This window comes from Catharus ustulatus, chromosome 1 (genome assembly GCF_009819885.2).
Source record: "Catharus ustulatus isolate bCatUst1 chromosome 1, bCatUst1.pri.v2, whole genome shotgun sequence".
Taxonomy (NCBI): domain Eukaryota; kingdom Metazoa; phylum Chordata; class Aves; order Passeriformes; family Turdidae; genus Catharus; species Catharus ustulatus.
In genome coordinates, this window is record NC_046221.1 from 97,797,549 (window position 1) to 97,816,838 (window position 19,290).

A 19,290-nucleotide genomic window follows, 5' to 3' on the forward strand; every position below is an offset into this window, starting at 1 on the left:
ACTGAACTGACTGATGCTCAAGTGTCAGACTTCCCTATACCACCCAGAGCAGACTCAGATGTAAGAACTTTTAGAATACATGACTGTTTCAATGAAGGGAGGGTAAACCACAGATTTAAACTTCGAATTAATAGGTTACAATCAAAGAGTACGAAGTTAGTCTTTCCTACAGTGAATTTACAGCTAAAACAAGCTTACCATTCACACAGTGCTGCCCTCAGAATTTTTGAAACAAAAATTACTTTGGTATCCAAAGAATTTAACATCAATGTAAATTATTTATTGTGTTACCTACAGTGCAGGTCTGCCCCAGTTTCAGTCACCATGCAAGTGCAGAAAAATCCACTCTTTTTGCTGTTCAAGCTTACCCCTAGCTCAAATCATGTTGTTTCTCATTAAAAGTAGTAGTTTTAAATGGTGTTGGACTAGGATTTGTATGGTGCTCAACAGCTGTCCACTGGCAGCTGAAATCAGGTCACATTCTCAGTAAATTGAAGACCTTGATCATCAGCTTTAGCACTGATAATAGTCTCTGCTCTCTGCGGACCAAGTAGCATCCCAGGGGGAGACACCTTCTCACAGCTTTTAGAGCTGCTCACCTTCCATACCAAAATACACCCTCCCTAAAGATCAAGGAATTCATGAGTCCATTCTGTCTCAGCCTCTGGAGAGTTTATGGCTGAGGAAGTTTGAATGCTATTATCAGTCAGGCATTTCTTTCAGCCTGAATGCTCCAAGTTTCTATTAGGCAACCATTTGACTAGGCATTTCTTCTACAAGAGTAATTTTTTATTGTTTCGACAATAAATGCATTGGGAGGTTCCTAAAATAGACTTTAGGGTTGTGCTGAAGGGATACAAATACTGGTTCATTAAGGCTAAAAGCTAAACACCAGTGATTGAAAATATCTTCAGTCCTACTTCTCAGTACTTGTTTTTAGCATAATGCTGAAGCAGCAGCAGCCACTGAGAAAATGTAACCGTTTTAAAGAACTGTTCTGTCTTTCATCCTATTTTCTGGTCAGTGCAAGGGGGTCATTAATGTCTGCATACAAAAAAGTTTTGTAAGATTAAATCAGTGGTAATTTATCAGGGTACAATGCAATGTCAGATTTCAATCCTGAATCAATCCAGGGTACATATCATGGGGAGAGGATGAAGGCAGATCTGTGCCTTAAACATAAATGGCAAGAGATTAATTTAAGCATTTATTTTCTCTGTTCTTTCCAAGTACATAGAAGGAACTGTCCTTGTTTACAACCAACAATGGTTAGCAATCATCCAGAAAGAGGATAAACTGCTGATCTCTTCAGAAACCCAGTTCTTGGGATATTACTGTACTGCATGTGTGATAATTTAGACTAGAATAAATCCTACTGATACCACATTTTTTTATGTGAGACCTGAAATAAGAACTCAGCCACAAATTAAGTGGGCCAAAATCAAATGTGATGTGCAGGATAAGTGTGTTTTTCTTGGCTTCAGACTTTATGGAATAATAAGGAAACAAACATGACTGCATTTACACAGCCAGGAGTCAGAAGGTGACGCCTCACTTTTGAGTCACACATTCATCCATACACCTAGAAGGCCATTACATCTCATGTGTCAGATTACATTCCCTTACATGCAGAAGCTTCAGCTACCTCTATAATATTGATCAAAATGTGTAAAATGTGTCTGGGTTTGTTGGAAACATGAGAAAAATAATTTTCGTGCCAGGAAAGCCTGAGAGTGGATAGAGTTATGTCAACCAAAAAAACAAAATTAATTTTGCAATTGAATGGGAGAACTTTATAGAATTTCTGTTGTTAGTATAAATTGCTTCTGCACTGAGGAGAGAAACTTGGCTGATATAGTTCTCCCACTGTAGTCACAGAAGGTAGTATTTCTAAGCACAGACAAGGCTTTTGGTGGCATAGTCCTCTACAGAGTTGCACCTGGTGTAACCACTCCCATTGTGCAAAATGCACCATGTCCAGATGAAGGTAACAGTTTTTTACAATTACACTTCATCAATGCAAATGATGTGACAAAGGGCAAGGCAGTGTGAAACTGAGCCCAGGTACTCTCATTCAGAGGGGTGTGACAGTGATTCCTAGTGTGGAATTAAGCAAGCAGCTTTTCAGAGATCATGCACGTGTGTCCTCCACTTGCCTCCAGCTCTCTATTCCCGCACTACCCTGTCTCCCCATCATCTCGTTTCTGCCAGGCAGCTGCACAAGGAGCTGGACTAGAGAATATTACAGGGTTTACAGCACAACCCTACAAGCACTCAGAGGTACACAGTGAAGTGTCTGGCACCAGCACATAAGCGGTGACACTGCCGCATGCCAAGCAAAGGACTCAGACACTAACTCTGTGAGACTCTAAAGAACTGCTGCTTGTAATTATGTAGATAGTGAATCGGTGGGGCAGAGGTTGTGCAGCAACACTGATTTATGGCAGCCTCGTTCTGCATGAGGAACAAGTTTGCTTGCCCGCAAGTATTTTTGCAGTTTGGCTTAAATTTTTGTGATGTGGACAGTAGTGTGCTGGAGAGCAGTGTAAATTCCACCACTGCAGTCTCACTTCAGAAGGGGGTCCGACATTACATTGCAACCACTGCAGGAGTATTAAAGCAAGGATATCAAGACTGTCTCAAACAAGATGCAGTGCAGGGCCAACAGGGAGCTGATGTACCTCTAGCACAAAAAAGGAAACATCCTCATGGCTTGAATACGGTCAACTGGACTGTGACAGATTGAACCCGAGACAGATCAGATGTTGTTGCCCTGCTTTACTGTCCAGTGTGCAGCATTTCATACCACAGTTCATAAGCACTAACATACAGAGAATGTATATCTTTACACCTGCCAACTCTAATGTACAGGCAGTAAATTCTATGAGAAAAGATGGTCAGTCTTCTTGGAGAAGAGCAGCCTCCCAGGTGCAGAACCATTGCACTACCAGAAAACTTCACTTATCTCACATATTTAAAGCATTTTGGAGAATTTTGTGCCACTGATTTGGCATGGCAGATTTCCATGGCATGTAAAGCCATGACCTTTGTGACTAATAGGTAAAGGAAAACATTATTTATAACATTTTGAAAAAGAAAACATTCATTACAGGGCTTCTTTCAAACAGCACATATACATACATCTAAGCTTTTTTTTAATGATGTGGTTTTTATATAGGTGAAGTTGATATAAAGTGGAAATAGTGCAATTTTAAAAACAAAAGTTAGTGCAGGAGTCAAACTACAACAATAACAAAACCCAAAATATAACTTTATTTTTTTGTTGTTGTTGTGGAAACACATTACTGTCTGGTTCAAAGAAAAGTATACCCTCTGTTTTCAAAAGCACTAAAGTGCACTGAAGTGCTTTTGAAAGGTGTATATCCACCTCTCAGTGAGATTAAGGGTTTCTTTTGGATTTGAAACTAGGATGGTTTTGAAAATAATCTTAGTGTGGGATTTGGTTTTAATGTAAGGTGACGGTATCAAACAAGCTTCTATCAGTCAAAGAAATACTATCAAGTAAAAAAGTGCATTTCCTTTGTTGATGTTACAAGTAACAGCAAGGAAAATAATCAGAGAAGTACTTTGTTATCACATATACTTTAACATCATTATGCAACTCATTTATAGAAGTGGATTACATCCCATTGTTCAGTCTTTCAGCAGCAACATGAAAGGCTGATGGCAATGAAATGGAAAAATATGGATTCTAAAACAATATTATTATCAAGAAACTTAAGAGTAATTTCAGTTTGAAGTGAAATAATTTCTAATGCATTCATGCAAGTTGTTGTTTTTACTAATGTGGTCCTTTCAAATTAAAAAGTTGTGTTGGGAAGCCCTTTCCTATTGCCATTAATTTAATGCTGGGGTGAAGGAATAGCTGATCCTTCTTATAAGAGTAGAAAAATAATTACAAAGCAAAAAATTCCTATGGCAAACTGCCACACTGAAGACCATAAACATTTTTGATTTGCACAGAGGCATCACATCAGCTTGAGAAAAACAAACAGAACAAAGAAAACAGAAATTGCTAGACCTTGCAAATGAACTGTAGACAAGAGAGGAAAGGTGATAAAGAAAAATGATCAGGTATACCTGTGCAGCAAGTAATGATTATTTTTCTGTGCCTGAGGCTTCATCTTTCTTTCCTCTTTCCAAAGATCACTAAGAAAAGGGCAGTAGCAGGGGATAGGATGTGTGTACCTGTGTCTGTTTCTTTTCACACACAGGTGTGCACACACACACACATGCACACACAAACACACACACACACACACACACACTCTCTCTCTCAAAATCTTTCCACTGGCTTTTGATTTTAGTAAGTCATTTAACTCAACTGGAAGAGAATCTACAACATCTTGCTTTAAACATTATAAATATTTCAAATGGTATAAAATCTATTGCAAAAATGTACATTCAGTGGTTTTATGAGGCACAGGACCTGCTAATGTATTTTCAGGGAAGCTCACATGTGATCTGTTCTGTCCACTGAGGGACAATGGTGGAGAATCCAGGGGCTCACGCTTAATTGCTTGAACCAAGCAGGGGTTTTTGAATTCACATGGCATTTTGAACACCTCATTAATCTGCTCTTTCTCCTCCCCTGGGTTGGGGCTGTAGAAGTGGCTGTAGCAAGCTGTGTGTGGCAGGTTGGGCATGTTTTCCAAACACACGGAGGAGTTCTGAGGGCAAAATGGGGCCCCCTCCTTGTTCCGCGAACCCTTGCAAGCTCTGTTCAAGTTCAGGTTGTTGGGATGATTTGCTATGATGCATTGCCAATTGTGGGGACTGTAAAGGCAGTGCCTTGGCTTCTGGCAAGGCAAGGCTGGCTCGCAGAGGTCCGGTTCTGTTTTGAGGTGCATTCTGTTGGGATAGCTGGACACCTGCTTTCTCACCGAGCCGCTCTCATCCAGCCAGGCTCGGCTCTGCGAAAGCAGGTAGTTATCGGCAACGTTTTCAGAATCAGAGTCGTACTCTGTTTTGATGGGCATCTCCAAGGGAATGGCTGTGTCATAGAGAGACTCTGAGGGTATTAATGGTCTCTGCAGCTTCAGATGGTCTGTCACATAGCTCTCTGCACAGCGCTGGGGGAGCCCCGAGTAAGACTGGCCGTTTTCTGTGCTCCCCCAGTGGGAAGGACAAGTTGATGCCAAATTTAAGAAATTTTGGTCTCTATTGTAGAATGATGCAGCTCTCCTGTTTGGACACGTGTTCATTCTCTGGCTCATAGAACAAGAACTTGAGTTTCTTAAAGTCCAGCTACTGTTTGTGGTGCAGTTGTTTTGAATGCCCAAAACTGATGTGTTAGAACTGAGAGCTTCCTCTTGCGTGAAACACTCACCATTAGTATGAGGCTCAAACTTCACTTTTACATTATCTTGTTCATTCTTCACTGCTGCCCAGTTAAGATGCTTCCACTGGCCCAGAGTTTCAATGGCACTGTTGTAGGAAAGCCCCTCCAGGTTTCCTTTCAAGCTGGCAAAACCACTTAGTATCTTCAGCTGTTCATCTTCTTCCCTTTCAATAACAGTAGAAAAAAGAAGTCAATCAGAGGTTTCTAAATGGTTGCTTTTGGACACAGAGTGCCTCAACATGCGTTCCAAGCCATACATTATCCTCAATACAAGACTCTTACACTCTTGTGCACATAATCTTTGCATTTGCTTGAGAGAATAAAAGAGTGTCCCTGCGTCTGAGTGTCAATGTTTGTGCACAGCTAACTTTCTGAGGCATTGCTTCATTTGAACTCATGCACTGCTCTTCCATTTCAGGCACGCTGTTCAATAAGGACCTAAATACTGTAGTACAATACAGTAATTCCCTTATACTTTTGTTCTTCCCGTAAGATACATCTAAATAATATTTGTGTGTAAAAAATTCTAGAGATAAAATACAAGTAGTATCTTAAATGAGATATATTTTGTAACAAGGAGTTACTTGGAGCTTTCTGATCAGAGTGGTTTGAGGGAATACTGTGGGGGTCTTACACTGTGAGAACACAGCTGAGAGGAAATAAAATGCCCAAATTAAATAACCGAATAGTCACAGATGTTCATATTGGCTGTAGGTTTGTTTCATATGTCTAACTTAATTTATGTTGCCTTTTGTTTTCTAAGATGGCCAGTGAAAATTAATTCATGACCTCCAGCTGAAACACTCAACATTAAAGAAGAACACTGGCAGAGACTGTTGCCTGAGCACTTCCATGCCCTAAGCAGCTGTTTTCAGAACTGAGGTCCAAATCCTGAGATTTAGGTCTTGAATTCGCTAATATGCTGATTCCCAGTTCTGCGTGATCAAGTGCTCTGAAACTACCTCATTTCTCTCCAAACAAGAAGCAGACATCTCAATAGGAAACTGTGAATGAAAACCTGAAAAGCTACTAAGGGGTTTAGAAGGCTTTTTCTTAGTTCACAATAGAACTTTTTCCTTGGGTATCGAATCAATGTGCAAGTAAAGGATTTTCCAGTAGAGGGAGTCCATGTTTTTACAATGAGAGAACATCCCACTGTAATAATGTACACCATGAAAGAAGAATATTTTTTTTCTCTCTCTCTTTTTTATGAGGCATTAAATATTTTCAATCCTCTGATAAATATTCTTATTCTTATTATTGACAGTATTGAGATGTAAATGGTCTGATACAAGTTTACTGCAGAAGATGCTTCTCAGAAAATTATCAGATTGGGAAGCACAGGAATAAACAAAATGCAATTGTCAAAAAAAGTCAAATCCCCCAAATGAAGAATTTTACAGTGAAATAGTATCCAGTGAAAATTCTCTAAAAGAATCCATGTTTCCTGGAAGACAGCATACATTCTAAAAACAGCAAAAAAAAGTTGTATACAAAGTCTATTGCAGACTAAGACAGTACTGAATATAATCACCAAGGCCAACTCTTGTAATACTGCAGTCTGTGGGAACTCTCAAGCACAAGGAAAGGATTTTAATCACTCTGAAAGCAAAAATGTAACTAAATAAACATGCTTAATCACACTAAAACAATTTGGAAGTAGAGAAACGAATAAAATAAACAGCCCCTTTTAATCTGCTTCTTAATAGAAATTTATTCCCTGACACAGCAAGACAGTGTTTGTGCCATCTCAATAAAGGTAAAAAAGTTCCAGCATCCTCAGGTGGGAGCTCCCCTGCTATTCATGTGGATCTTGGGAGACACACCACCTGCAAGGAATATCTACTCTAGAAGTGCAAAGATTTTTTTCGTTTATTTCTTCCACCTGCAAGGCATTCTGAAGGAAAAAATCTGGGATAACAGCCACATTTCTAACACTTGGCCAGATGGTGGCTGCATGAAGCTCCTGGCCCCTGCTCACTGAGTCCACTCTCTTATCTCTTCCCTCAGACCAGCTTGAAGAGGTACTTCAACAAGGCCTACAGGAACTGGAACAGACAGTCCCCTGGGAGAAGGATGAAAAGCCCATTTGGGAGAAAAGGGCACAACTCATCCAAGAATTCCTCTCTGAATGCAAATCTGTGAGATTTACACTCCGTGACTGAGCCTACAGGCAACTAGAGGTATCTGTCTACAAGCATACAATGAATATGAGTACCATTCTTTAGATTATGTTGCGCATACACAAGAAAAACATGAGCTCAACTGTCTTGCATGAAGGAAGTCAAATATTAATAATCAAGTATTTTCTTCCTGTGTTAGTGTATATGTATTCTCAACTTCAGAAGAAGAAAAGGCTGAAGACAGAAAATAAATATTGCTTAGGATTGTAACAGTCATTTCATATGTTCAAGACAGAAATAGATTTCTGTATCATGAGTAAACTAAATTTTTCTAATTCAACTTTTCTCTTAGGTCACTACAGCCCTTTGAAAGATTACATATGAAAAGAATATATTCATTTTCCTGTTTTTTTTTCTTTTTAGTACTGGAAAATATACTTACTTTAACATCTGCTGTTGGGCAAGGACGTATTCTGAACAACCACTTCGATACAGAAGCTGAGTGTTAGCTTGAACCCAGACCCAGTGATCTTCATTTGTTTGTACTTTGACTAGAGAAATGCCATTTTCTCCATTATTCTTTGCTACATAATTCAAAAGAAAAATAGATTTTAATACAAACTATAATTTTTTGTTCCTAAACTGCAAAATGTTCAAAGATTTCTTTGTTGCCCCAGAAGCGTCAACATAGGAAAGTACAAGGTAAAATATGTCACAAAAGGAAGCAAATTACATCTTAAAAACAGAATTTGAAAAGCCTAGTAAGGCACTTAAACTGTAACCAAGGATTTTTCAGTATTACTCATTCCCTCTAATATTTTCTTCTCAGTAGTAGTAGTAGTACTATACCCACAAAAAATATTAATGAAAAATGGGGCTACAAGAGAGGAATATTTTTAAAGATTTCCAGCAGATACGACAGAAGGATGAGTATACAAGTCTGCTCGAGATGAAGTTGCCCAATGGGGTAGATTTGCCATCAAAATTTTATCCATTGTAAAATCTAAAATAGAGCCTAGACTCTCATAATTTTTCCACAGCCAAGCTCTGGAAAAGCATGAGTCAAAGCTGTGGGCACATCATGAGTTTTAAAGACAATGCAGTCTAATTTTCCTCTGTTCTCTAATCTTTGGGGAAAACTAGCATTTGTAACATATCATCCAGTTTTCGTCAAAGAGGGACAGATATTGTTATTAATTATTAGGATTTCACATAAACTTATGAAATTCAGTGCTGCCACTTTTAGGCAAGCATATGTTGAGTATTCTTTTACTACCATTTATTTACTATTTACCATGATTATTTATTTCTCTGTTAATTTTCTGCCCTCTCTGAAATCTCAGACTGATTCAGTATTATCTTTGGAAGTGGATTTCTTTTTAAATTTATTTTTTAAAAGAGGAGGTATTAGAGAGAAGAAGGAGAGCATTGGGACCAAAACCTGAAAAACTTATCAGGAGAAAAAAAAGAGACAAGGTTCTTTTTCCACAAACTGTATATAATCCAGAAGTACTTAGCAGTACCTTTGATTTGGTTTTCAGCAATCTGTAATGCATTAGTGAAGGCAGCACCTTCATGGTGATTGTTTCTTCCATATAATTCTGTTGCTTCACACAGTCCTGAAGTGCCTTTTGAACTGGAGCTGTAGAGGGCAGAAGATGTAGAAAATTCCTTGTGAGTGATTGACAAGAGTAGAATCACAGACTGTAAAAGATATGCTCTTCAAGCTGGTGACCAGCAAAGGCATATGGTTTAAGCATGTAGCAACTAACACTAAATAATTATCTTTTTCCTGCATCATTTGGTTGCTTAAACTAGTGTGTGACTGGAGTTCTGTATTCAATTAAGAGGGATAGTTATGTGTAGGAATATTCTGCTCATGACTTACTATATCTGGAAAAATAAATTTCATCTGGAATTGAGACAAATACTGTGCATATTCTGCTCTTCCTATTTGAGTTACGTACGAGGTACGTACATCACAGTGACCAGCAATGCATTTAAGAGTTAGCATGACTTCAATTCGTAATAGGCATCATATGATTTGAATTTTCTTCCAATCTTTAGTTTAAAATGCTTGAATCAGGGCTTAAAAGTGTCTGTAGCACTGCATTACAAATGCTTCCCTGCATTAAGAGCATCAGGGAAAAAGAAAATAGAGTGTAAATCTGCCCACCATCCTTGGCTACCATGCTTCAGGCCTGAACCAAAGGAAATACTGAAGATAAATGGTTGCTTCATTCTTGTCAAGGCCTTGGCCACTGTCCAGTCAGTTAGTGAAGCACTTCTCTATTAGGAACTCAATTCTGATGATAGTTAATTTCACCTGGACCTCTGGAAAAACTGGCAAGTAGAAATTACTTTCCAACTCTATTCCAAAAGCCTGCATAGTCCATTACACCAGACTTGCAGCAATTTAGTTCTTCTCAAAAGGATGTATGTGCTAGAACCACATTATTCATCTGGATAGTAAGGACACACATAGACAAGCATAATCTAATTAAAAGCCAAATTATGATACTGGCAGTCATACTGACAAGCATTTTGCTTCACACCAAAGAACTCATTACTGTAAGGTTGTATTTAAGCAAATAAGGGAAAATATGATCCTAGCCCCAAACAACAAAAAATTCTGTCATAGAAGAGTAACAAAAATAAATGTTAGGAAGGAGATGAGTCTGAACACAATCTGTCCTGATCTTTTGTGAATGCTGCCAAATGATCACCCCCAAGCCATTTAGTTCAATTGTAAACTTATGTGTTCATAAAACTTCTGTTGAAAGATAAATACATACACTAAGTACAACTCATTAGACTGTGAATACCACCCCACACACACATTCAACTTTCTGAAGTTTTCTTTTTCCTTTGTTTGTTACCAAAATGCCCAAGTCAAATTCTGTTAGCAGAAGATACTGAAATTAGAAACCTCACAGTAAAAATACTTTTTCTTTTCCACTTTTACAGCTAGTAGACTGGCTTACTGTGTTGGCAACTTCTGAAGGTTAGAAAGATATCCTAATGTTCCATTTCTCATATAAATTTTTATATATTGAAATATAATGCTTAACGTATTATAAATAATGTATAATATATTGCATCATCTTGCATTCTGCTATGTGATATTACAGTAATTGTATTATATTTATTTTGTATTCAATAGTTAAATTCAGATAAATTATTCATTTTTCTAAGAAAGAGTTTTTAAATGGAGAGATGTTTAGCATAATTTGTAGTTTTTACATGCTTAATAGCCCACAATCTTCACTAAACAGCAGAAGATTAATTTGTAAATACTTCGTGTTTGCTGCTGCTGCTGCATCATCAGCTTTGTGTTTTGCTCTCACAAGCAGGCTTTTCATCTTCATCTCTGTCACAGAAGGGAGCAGAAGTGGTACCACTATGCAGAATAATGACAGCTGAGGTGGCAGTACTGTTCCTGATGAGGACTTCTTCCTTTGTCCAAAGAGGAACTTTAGTTTGCCTTGGAACTGCATTGTCTGATATAAAAAAAACCAACCGAACAAACAAAAACACAACAATAAAAAACAACAACTTAAGCACTTAGTGTATAAACATTTAAAACACTACCTATGGACTGTGTTATTTAACACCCAAACCCAGTTTTGAATCAGGGATTAAAACTAGGAATTTCATTTTCTTCATATAATTTAAACCATGCCATTTCAGAGACAAGGTGGGTGGAGGTTCTATCACCAGTAAGATGGGACTTTTGAGACTGGTTGACTTTTTTTTCTCTCTTGTGTACTCAGAAGTTCTGTGTTACGTTCTGTTTGCCAAAACGGGCCATGTACAGTGGTGCAAACAGTTGTTTCCTCTGCATGCCACTGAAGCTGGAACTATTATTTTTCCGTGCTCTGTTCTCTCCAGCAAGATGGTTTCTTACTTTCTTTCCCTCTTACTCTGCACTTTCTCTAGGAAGTATACGGACTGGCAGGTGCCCAAGATAGCCAGATACAGAGTGCAGAGCTTGGAAGGAACCATCCATCCCTGCCTCAAATGTCTGTGTAGTCAGAAGGCAGGGATCAAGTTAACAGCAAGCTGCTGCCTCTCAGTGAAACAGTTAACTACCAAAAAATGCCCAGTGAAAACTCAGCCCTTTTGATTCAGGCATTTTCCCGAGCTACAAGATTAAAGCAGGGATGCAGAAATGATGGCTGTTAGGACCCATAGCCTTCCAGCAAATGAGCATCTGATCTCATGCTGATCGTTTTGCTTTCTTTGCACATGCTGGAGTTTCCCCTAAGTAGAAACAGCATTGGTCTTTACAGAGAAAATGGAGAAGAGGTGATTTCTAGAAATGAACTGTTCCTAGTGTGGAGCATGCAAGAGACTTTCTAATTCTAGGTTTTATTATTAAAGGATTCTTTACAGAAGGAAAAAATAGATCATTCTGTTTCCTTCTCCTTAAAGAAAATATTTTGGACTTAAATGTTAATTGTTGAAATTCAGACTTGCCACCCTTGTGTTATGCCCAATACAAATTGAGGAGAGATATTGTTGAAAAGAGCTTAAAGCATAAAATTTTTTTAAGTCTTTCAGTTTCAAAATTACAACTTTCTTTTCTCCCATCACTCTTTATACCTATTAATAATTATCTTTAGATGTTTCTTGTTAGTGCACAGCAAAAGAAAAGTGTGTCCTGTCCATGGATTTGCACAATATTTATGTTGAAGAATTTTTCATGGAGTAATTAAAGTCTACTATGTCATGCCCACAAGTGAAGTTGTACTTACAAGGAATCCAGAAGTACTGTCCAACAAGCAGCGAACTCGACAGATGAAACAGCGAGTTAAAAAAGAAGAGTAATCTGTTGTCATGCTGTCATTCTCTTGTGCTTTGAACAATTTACTGAGAATATATTCTTCTCCTAGGAGGAACAATGGAGGCAACATATATCAGATCACACTAAGAAATAATGAAAATGTTCTGCAGCCAATTGAGGAAGCTGTTACGGAAATTGCTAAAAATTGCTTTATGGATGGGTGAATATTCAATGGTGTCATGTATAGATACATCTGCACATGCTCTACCAAAAGAAAAATAAAAACCCTGCAATGGGATTTGGGTGAGTTTCTTCAGAAATTTGGACTTTATTTCCTGAGTTTTTGTGATTTTTAATGATGCAAAACAGGATAACAGATGTTGCTGATTTTGAGATCAGAGATCACAGAAAATGCATTAGACAGGAGAACAAAATAACGAAAAATGAAAATCCTAGAAAAAAAATCAGAACAAAAAAAAGGATAGTAGATGATTAGCTAATGTTCATCTGTTGCGCCTCCTTGTGTCTTTTGGGAAATATTTTAAAAACTGTGCACTTTACAAAAAAATGAAGTATTTATACAAAACTGTGAACTAAAGTTCTGAAAATCTCCACAATATACATTGCAACAAAAATTCCAAATATTTGTAAATCTTATTATTTGAAATATTAGTGCATGTTGTTTTGCTTGTTTCCTGCATTCTTCCTACATAATCACTCAAAGCTTCAGGTATTTATAAGATTCTTGTAAAACGCAGAAACTGTTTTACAGGAAATGCGAGAAGTTCCACCAAAGTTTCATGACAGTATTCTTGAGGACTTCGTAGAGATTGCTAAAGGATTTCTTGTAAATTTCTCCCCACTCATCTGGTGACCATACTTCCCAATTTATTTCCTCAATTACTACCTCATCTTCTGGTGAAATGCAGACATTTTGCTGGGATCAATAATTCTTTATAAGGTTAACAATCTCAACCTGGTTATAAGTTCTGTAGTTGTGGTTTCAGCTTAATACCTCATGTAGGAGAAACCTTGAGTGCAAGCATCCAACTCCCATCGTAGGGAAGCACAGCCTCAAAGGAAAAACTGCATTGCTAAACCTACTCGTTCTTCAGAAAGTTCCTGTTTACATCATTTTGCATGGGAAAACAAATGGCAGAAAGAGATGCTGCCACAGTGGTTCTGCACAGAAACCTTTTCTCATGAATGAGAGGACTATTGATGTCCTGATCTGTTGGTGAACAAAACTTTGGCAGCATGAAGAACTGATGCTGCTCATTCTGAGCATGTAGGAGTACCTGCAGGCACATTAGAGAAAAGTAAAGGAAAAACTTTGTAGCACCAGTGGCACACTCCACCTTATAAAAGCCCAGGATCAGGAAGAAATACCGTATCTGAGACAATAACATAAATAGATGGCCACTGTGCATCTTTCCGGTGAAGAATCTGACTTGACATGGTACTGACACAGGCGTAGGTGGAGTACAATTCTACCTCTGTACAGTGGTGCCTATGTTTCCAATCAAGATCCACAATCCCACCTGTTTCTGACTGTAGTTGCTGTCCAGACAACATCTGGGGAGGATTCATGGCCCAGTGCAGTTGCCTACAAAAATCCTGGCGGTCATCCACGTGAATGTAATCATATATGTTTTGGTGCATTACATCAGTCTGAAACAATTACAACAAGGAATGGTTAATTAGTAACTGTAGGGGGGCAGCCACTTATCTTTAGATTGATACTTCGCTTAAAATAATGGCAGGTGTAGGACACCTTCAGAGCAGTTTGATTGAGGAAAGTTTGTTCAGAGACCCCTACTTCTCAACATCTGCTTTTTCCCTTCACATCCTGAGATGATTTTTTCTATTCTTAGGTCTTTTGTACATATGTAAATGTGAGTAATAAATATCCAACTGGCAAGTGACAACTTGTGGCATCCCCCAGGGATTTATGCTGGGACAAACCCTCTTTAATTTATTGACAAATGAATCATGGGATAGAATGCATGCTCAGCAGGTTTGCAGAGGGTACCAGCTGGGGAGGGCAAGGCAGCTCCTTGGTGGCTGTAAACATAGGCTAACAGGAACCTCAGGAAGTTCAACAAAGGCAAATTTCTCTCTTAATTTTGGGTACCCTATGAAAATAAAGAGATTAACATATCAAAATGAGCCCAGGAGTGTGCTACCAAGACACTTAAGAGAGCTGGAGCACATCCAGGAAAGAAGAACAGGGTTTGTAAAGCCTTCAGAAGGGAAAACCACAGAAAGGATACACTGCTGTCTACATCAACCAAATGAGCACAGGAAGAGAAGACAAAGCCTGACTCTTCTCAGAAGAGCAAAGTGAGAGGGCAAGAAGCAACAGACAACAAGTGGCATCATAGGAAGCTGAGACTTAATAATAAGAGAAAAAAAAAATGAAAGTCATAGTGGCTAAATGGTGGGACACATCTTCCAGAGGGGTCATAGAAACTCAAAGCTTGATCAGCCCTGCATCAACCTGTGCTAGCTCAATGTGCTTGGAGCAGGAGACTGGACTAGATGACCTCCAGAAGTCCTTTCCAACTGTATGGTTCTATTATTCTGTGACTTTAGAATATATATATTACACACAGACAATCAGCCTAGAAAAGCAGCATCTTATACTGAAATTGAAAAGAAACTTCTAGCTATATCTTACTTTTATAATGGATCATGTTTCTGCTAATGAAAGCTTTATGAAAGGAAATTACAAGAAATAAATCATCACCTGCCAGATTTGCTGAAAAAAATTAGTCTGAGATAGTAAAATCACCTTATTTCAGTAACTGTATGTCTAACCAGCAGCATAAGGATAAGGTGGATAAGGCAGCAACATACAGTGCTGCATTTAAAAATAATAGCAGAAGTTATGATATTGACAACATGTATATTGACAAGAAAGTCAATGCAATGTCAATGACTGGGTATTTTAAGTATTTCTCAATATATTTACCTGATGAAACCCTAGATAGTCCACAATTGTCGATGACGCATAGAATATCATTCCATCTGCACTCACCACCAAGGCAAAACCATTCAGTGACTGAAAAAGGAAAATAAAATATTTTAAAAGATAATCAGAAGATAAAGAATAAAATGAGTATGAATGTAATAATTTTAAGAATATCCTAGGAACAAAAAAACTCACTCTGCAAAAAGCTGGACACTAAATTCTTTCCCACCATGAAAAATTAGTAAAAACCTGGAACATGCTTTCTTTGTTTTCTAAAAAGGTTAAGATAGTTAAATACAGTATAATGACCATATTAAATTACTAGTTTATTGTCTGCTTAGTTGTCTGGTAATTATATTTGCTCATTAATTCATAGAATTAAAAGTTTAATAGCACATGTCACCTACTTTGTTTTTCCTTTTAATTTAAAACTGCACATTCCATAATAATTGCTTAGAATATACATGCATTAATACATATAATATAAAAATATCCAAAAGGAAAATTAAATACATGTGCTGTTGTAACTATACTTTAAAACTGGATCTGTATTTTTTTGTATGGCTTTTTTCTTAAGCTGTTGTAAAAGTATATACGTAGCATAATTGTAAAAATGCAATGAATATAAAAAGTAGGCAATAAATACCTCACTGGTATAAAACAATGTCTAATCTAGAAGAGAGCTGAATTAATTCTTACACACTTGGTGATGCAAGGAGAGCAGAGAAATCCAAAACTGAGGATTAAATTAAATACAAATCCATAAATTAAATACATGATGCAAACATTAAGATCATGCTGCGTGAGGACTGACTAATTTTGCCTCTCTTCCCCTGATAAACATTTGGTAACATATCTTTACTCCAGCAGGCTTGCATTCCAAGGCAGTCTAGATCCTTTCATGTGGTGGTTTTGAGGTCTTTGAGATTGCAGCTCAAATAGCTGTTGCTGAAATGCTGTTATATTATTATAATCCATGCTTCACCTTACTCTCAATTTACTGATGTGCCTATTAATCCTGAGTTAATCCCAAAACACAGTGAGGACAGATTTTCAATTGCTCAGTAACCAGATACACTGACATATTTTTGTGAGCTTGGTTCTCTTTTTGGTTCCTAAATAAAGACCAGATTTCCAAGACTGCTTTAAAGCGGTTCCCACTGTGACAATGGTGGGCAGAGTTTCAAGAGTTCAGTGCACAATAGACTGACCTCCTCAGAAGGTTTGGCTCCCATCATAAATGTGGAGCACCTTTGGAAACGTGGCCCTGTGGGACCACACTTGGCCAGAGGCTCTGTGCCTTGAAAAACCCATGAAACAATGACTTGAGAAGAGTAATGGAGAGTCTTCAATGGCTGTACAGCAAGTGATTCAACCAGGTCAACACTAAACATAAGTCAATGCTAAGAACAGTCAATGGCAAGTCTTGTTTTGCTCCAGGTCAGCTCCATAGGTACAGATCCTCTGCAGAGTAAGTGATCTCTGCCTAGTTGTGTTTGTGTTGAACACTAGTTATCCTTGTCAACTCTTCAAGCACAAGGACTTGCTCAACTGGTGCTATTTCCTGCTCTAAATAATGCCCAAATTTATCCCAGCACCTCACCAACCAGAAGATGGTATGCCAAAATTTCTGCATCTTCACGTCTATGCCTCCCACTGCACTGAGAGGAACCTCCATGGATGGTATCTGTCATATACATTTCAACATCAAATGGAGAGAAGAAAGCATTTTTGGCATCTTGTCTCTTTCACAACAATGAAACCATCAATGATGTGATGCTAGGAATTTTATTACATTTTGAACATCTGGCAGGCCTTTTAATTTGGATAGACTAAAATTTTCCAGAAAGATAACTGTAGGACACTTAAAGGAGCTCCTTTTTGTCTGTGGCTCTTACCATGCATATTCCATATTCTGAAAGACCTTGAGTCCCGCCCATGAAACTGGTTTAGATAGAAGTTAAGAACTTTTTAAAATGAAAGAAATTTGCGTAATTTAAAAAAAGTTCTTAAGCTACGCAAACAGATACAACAAGCCCTACCTCGAAAAACTTAAACAATGACCACAAGATCTACATATTATCAAAGAATCCTACACATTAGCATGCTGAACATCCTTAAAATGTACCCTTCATTGTCCTGCAGGCAAGCTGGAGTTTTTCAGTCCCTCAAAGAATACCTGCTTTTGTCAAGGACTGCTTGTATGAATCAAGAGATAAATTCGTCTATTAAAAAAATTTGTCTTCTTCAACATATTGCTACGTACTCTTTAGGCTTAGACACATACATAAGACATCAGTCTTTACCCTTAAAATGTAAGATTTGATCCCCCACAGTGGAAAGCAGGAAGGTTTTTCTTTACACATTTTTTTTTTCACAGAGCTAGAGTCAGGCTGGACTAAGTGCAGCAGTTTCTAAAAATTGGAAAGGGAAATGGGACCATGTGCATTTCCAAGAGTTCAGATCAGTGTACTGGCAACTACATCTGTGAGGTTGGAGGAGGTATTAAGAAAGAGGTGGGAGGGAGGAAGGAAGAAGGAAGAAGTGGAGGAACAGTTCAAGAAGCCATGTGTTTAGGTTAAACAAGAAATAAGTGTGGATTTGAAGCATGTATGTAAATGAAGAGATTTCTAAACTTCGCCTGCTTTGTTTTCAGTTTGTTCTCAAAATGCTGGTGTCCTCTCCTGAGGTTATTTCTCTTAAATAAGCACCCCCTGGTTTTCACCAAACCAACTGCAGACATCAGATGCTTTGCACTGAAAGCAGGGAAAGCAAAATCAACTTTGGTGCAAAAACAACTTTTATGGAGCCACATGACTCAGTTGAGGATTAACACAAATTCCATGCCTCTAAATTCATTTTAGCTGGGAAACCTGCTGCTTCAGACACATTAAAAAAAAGGCAAGCTGGATATCAAGTAAAACTTTATACCAGTGAGTCTCATCCACGCCTGCAAATACTTCTGCTTTCTCAATATTACCCTAAACTGTAGTTCAGTGGAAAAACAAACATCTGTAACACAGAAGGCTCTCAATAGAGTCAGAGCTGGGCTGGAATTTATACTTTTCTTATCTATTCAGCACAGGTGGGGATAAGGAGGAGGGTGTTTGCTAGCACATTGCCCACCCCAAGAGAGTAATGACAATTGCAAATGAGTAGGGAAATACCTTTTCCAACCTCACAGATAAATCTCTCGGGTACCAAATACAATTCCATACTGAAATCCTTTACAGTAACACTGTATACAGATTTTTCCATTTTTCTGGCCAGAAGCCTAGTGACTTGTTAGACAGAGTAGGAGAGCTTCAGTCCACAAGAATGGGTGAAAAATCTTCCCAGCTTTTGAAGTTACCATGTCTCATATTAAACAGCACAACAAAGTATATGTCTCTACTTATGATTTTTAAACATTCTCAGTTATTGAAATAAAATTCTCAGCAATAGCTTTCTCTCATTCCCAGTGAACAGGAGGCTGCACAGGTGTGCTGTGTCAGAATCACAGCAGCCTTGTGCCTGGGTAATGGATAACCTGGGGAGATGAAACAGGAAAGAGGACATGGACCAGCCTCATACCTGTGCAGTTTGCACTCCTTAATGAAAGCACATTTGCCCTCAACACTGAGGGCACAGCACAGAGGAGTAAAGGCAGCTCTCCTCATTTCAGTTTAATCCTCTCAGAAGAAATAATGGAAAGCCTAAATGAGGCTCTGGTATTTGGGGGGTGGGGGGGGTGGGCGGTGCAGATTTAACCAAACTCCACAACTTAGTGTTGGTGGCATTTGTTTTGCGTACAAGTGTGTTTCAATCAGTAAAGTTCACTTGCATTCTAAAATTTTTTTGCAATATTGGATATTCTTACACATGCACAGAGGGTCACATGCACACATAGAAATAAACACACAAAAGTATTAGTATGGACCTTAAAACTTTTACAACAAAAAACAACTAACTTAAAATCTGAAAAAAATACATGGTTTTAAACTGACATTTGGTAAACCATATGGATTCAATGACAGATGGAATTTCTAATCCAGGATAATAGCTG

The 19,290-nt window shown here is 38.1% G+C and overlaps 1 protein-coding gene across 1 annotated transcript in view; it reads right to left on the reverse strand.

Moving 5' to 3' along the window:
* Positions 1 to 4,358: 4,358 nt before the first annotated feature.
* AHRR (aryl-hydrocarbon receptor repressor) overlaps positions 4,359 to 19,290 on the reverse strand; it is a 63,040-nt gene continuing 48,108 nt past the window's right edge. The window contains exons 4-10 of the mRNA XM_033071411.1: positions 15,246 to 15,335; positions 13,813 to 13,942; positions 12,243 to 12,376; positions 10,783 to 10,985; positions 9,009 to 9,127; positions 7,928 to 8,069; positions 4,359 to 5,526 (exon numbers count right to left, since the gene is read on the reverse strand). Of these exons, the coding sequence (XP_032927302.1) occupies positions 4,407 to 5,526; positions 7,928 to 8,069; positions 9,009 to 9,127; positions 10,783 to 10,985; positions 12,243 to 12,376; positions 13,813 to 13,942; positions 15,246 to 15,335 (1,938 nt within the window). The 3' untranslated portion in view covers positions 4,359 to 4,406. The remainder of the gene's footprint in view (positions 5,527 to 7,927; positions 8,070 to 9,008; positions 9,128 to 10,782; positions 10,986 to 12,242; positions 12,377 to 13,812; positions 13,943 to 15,245; positions 15,336 to 19,290) is intronic.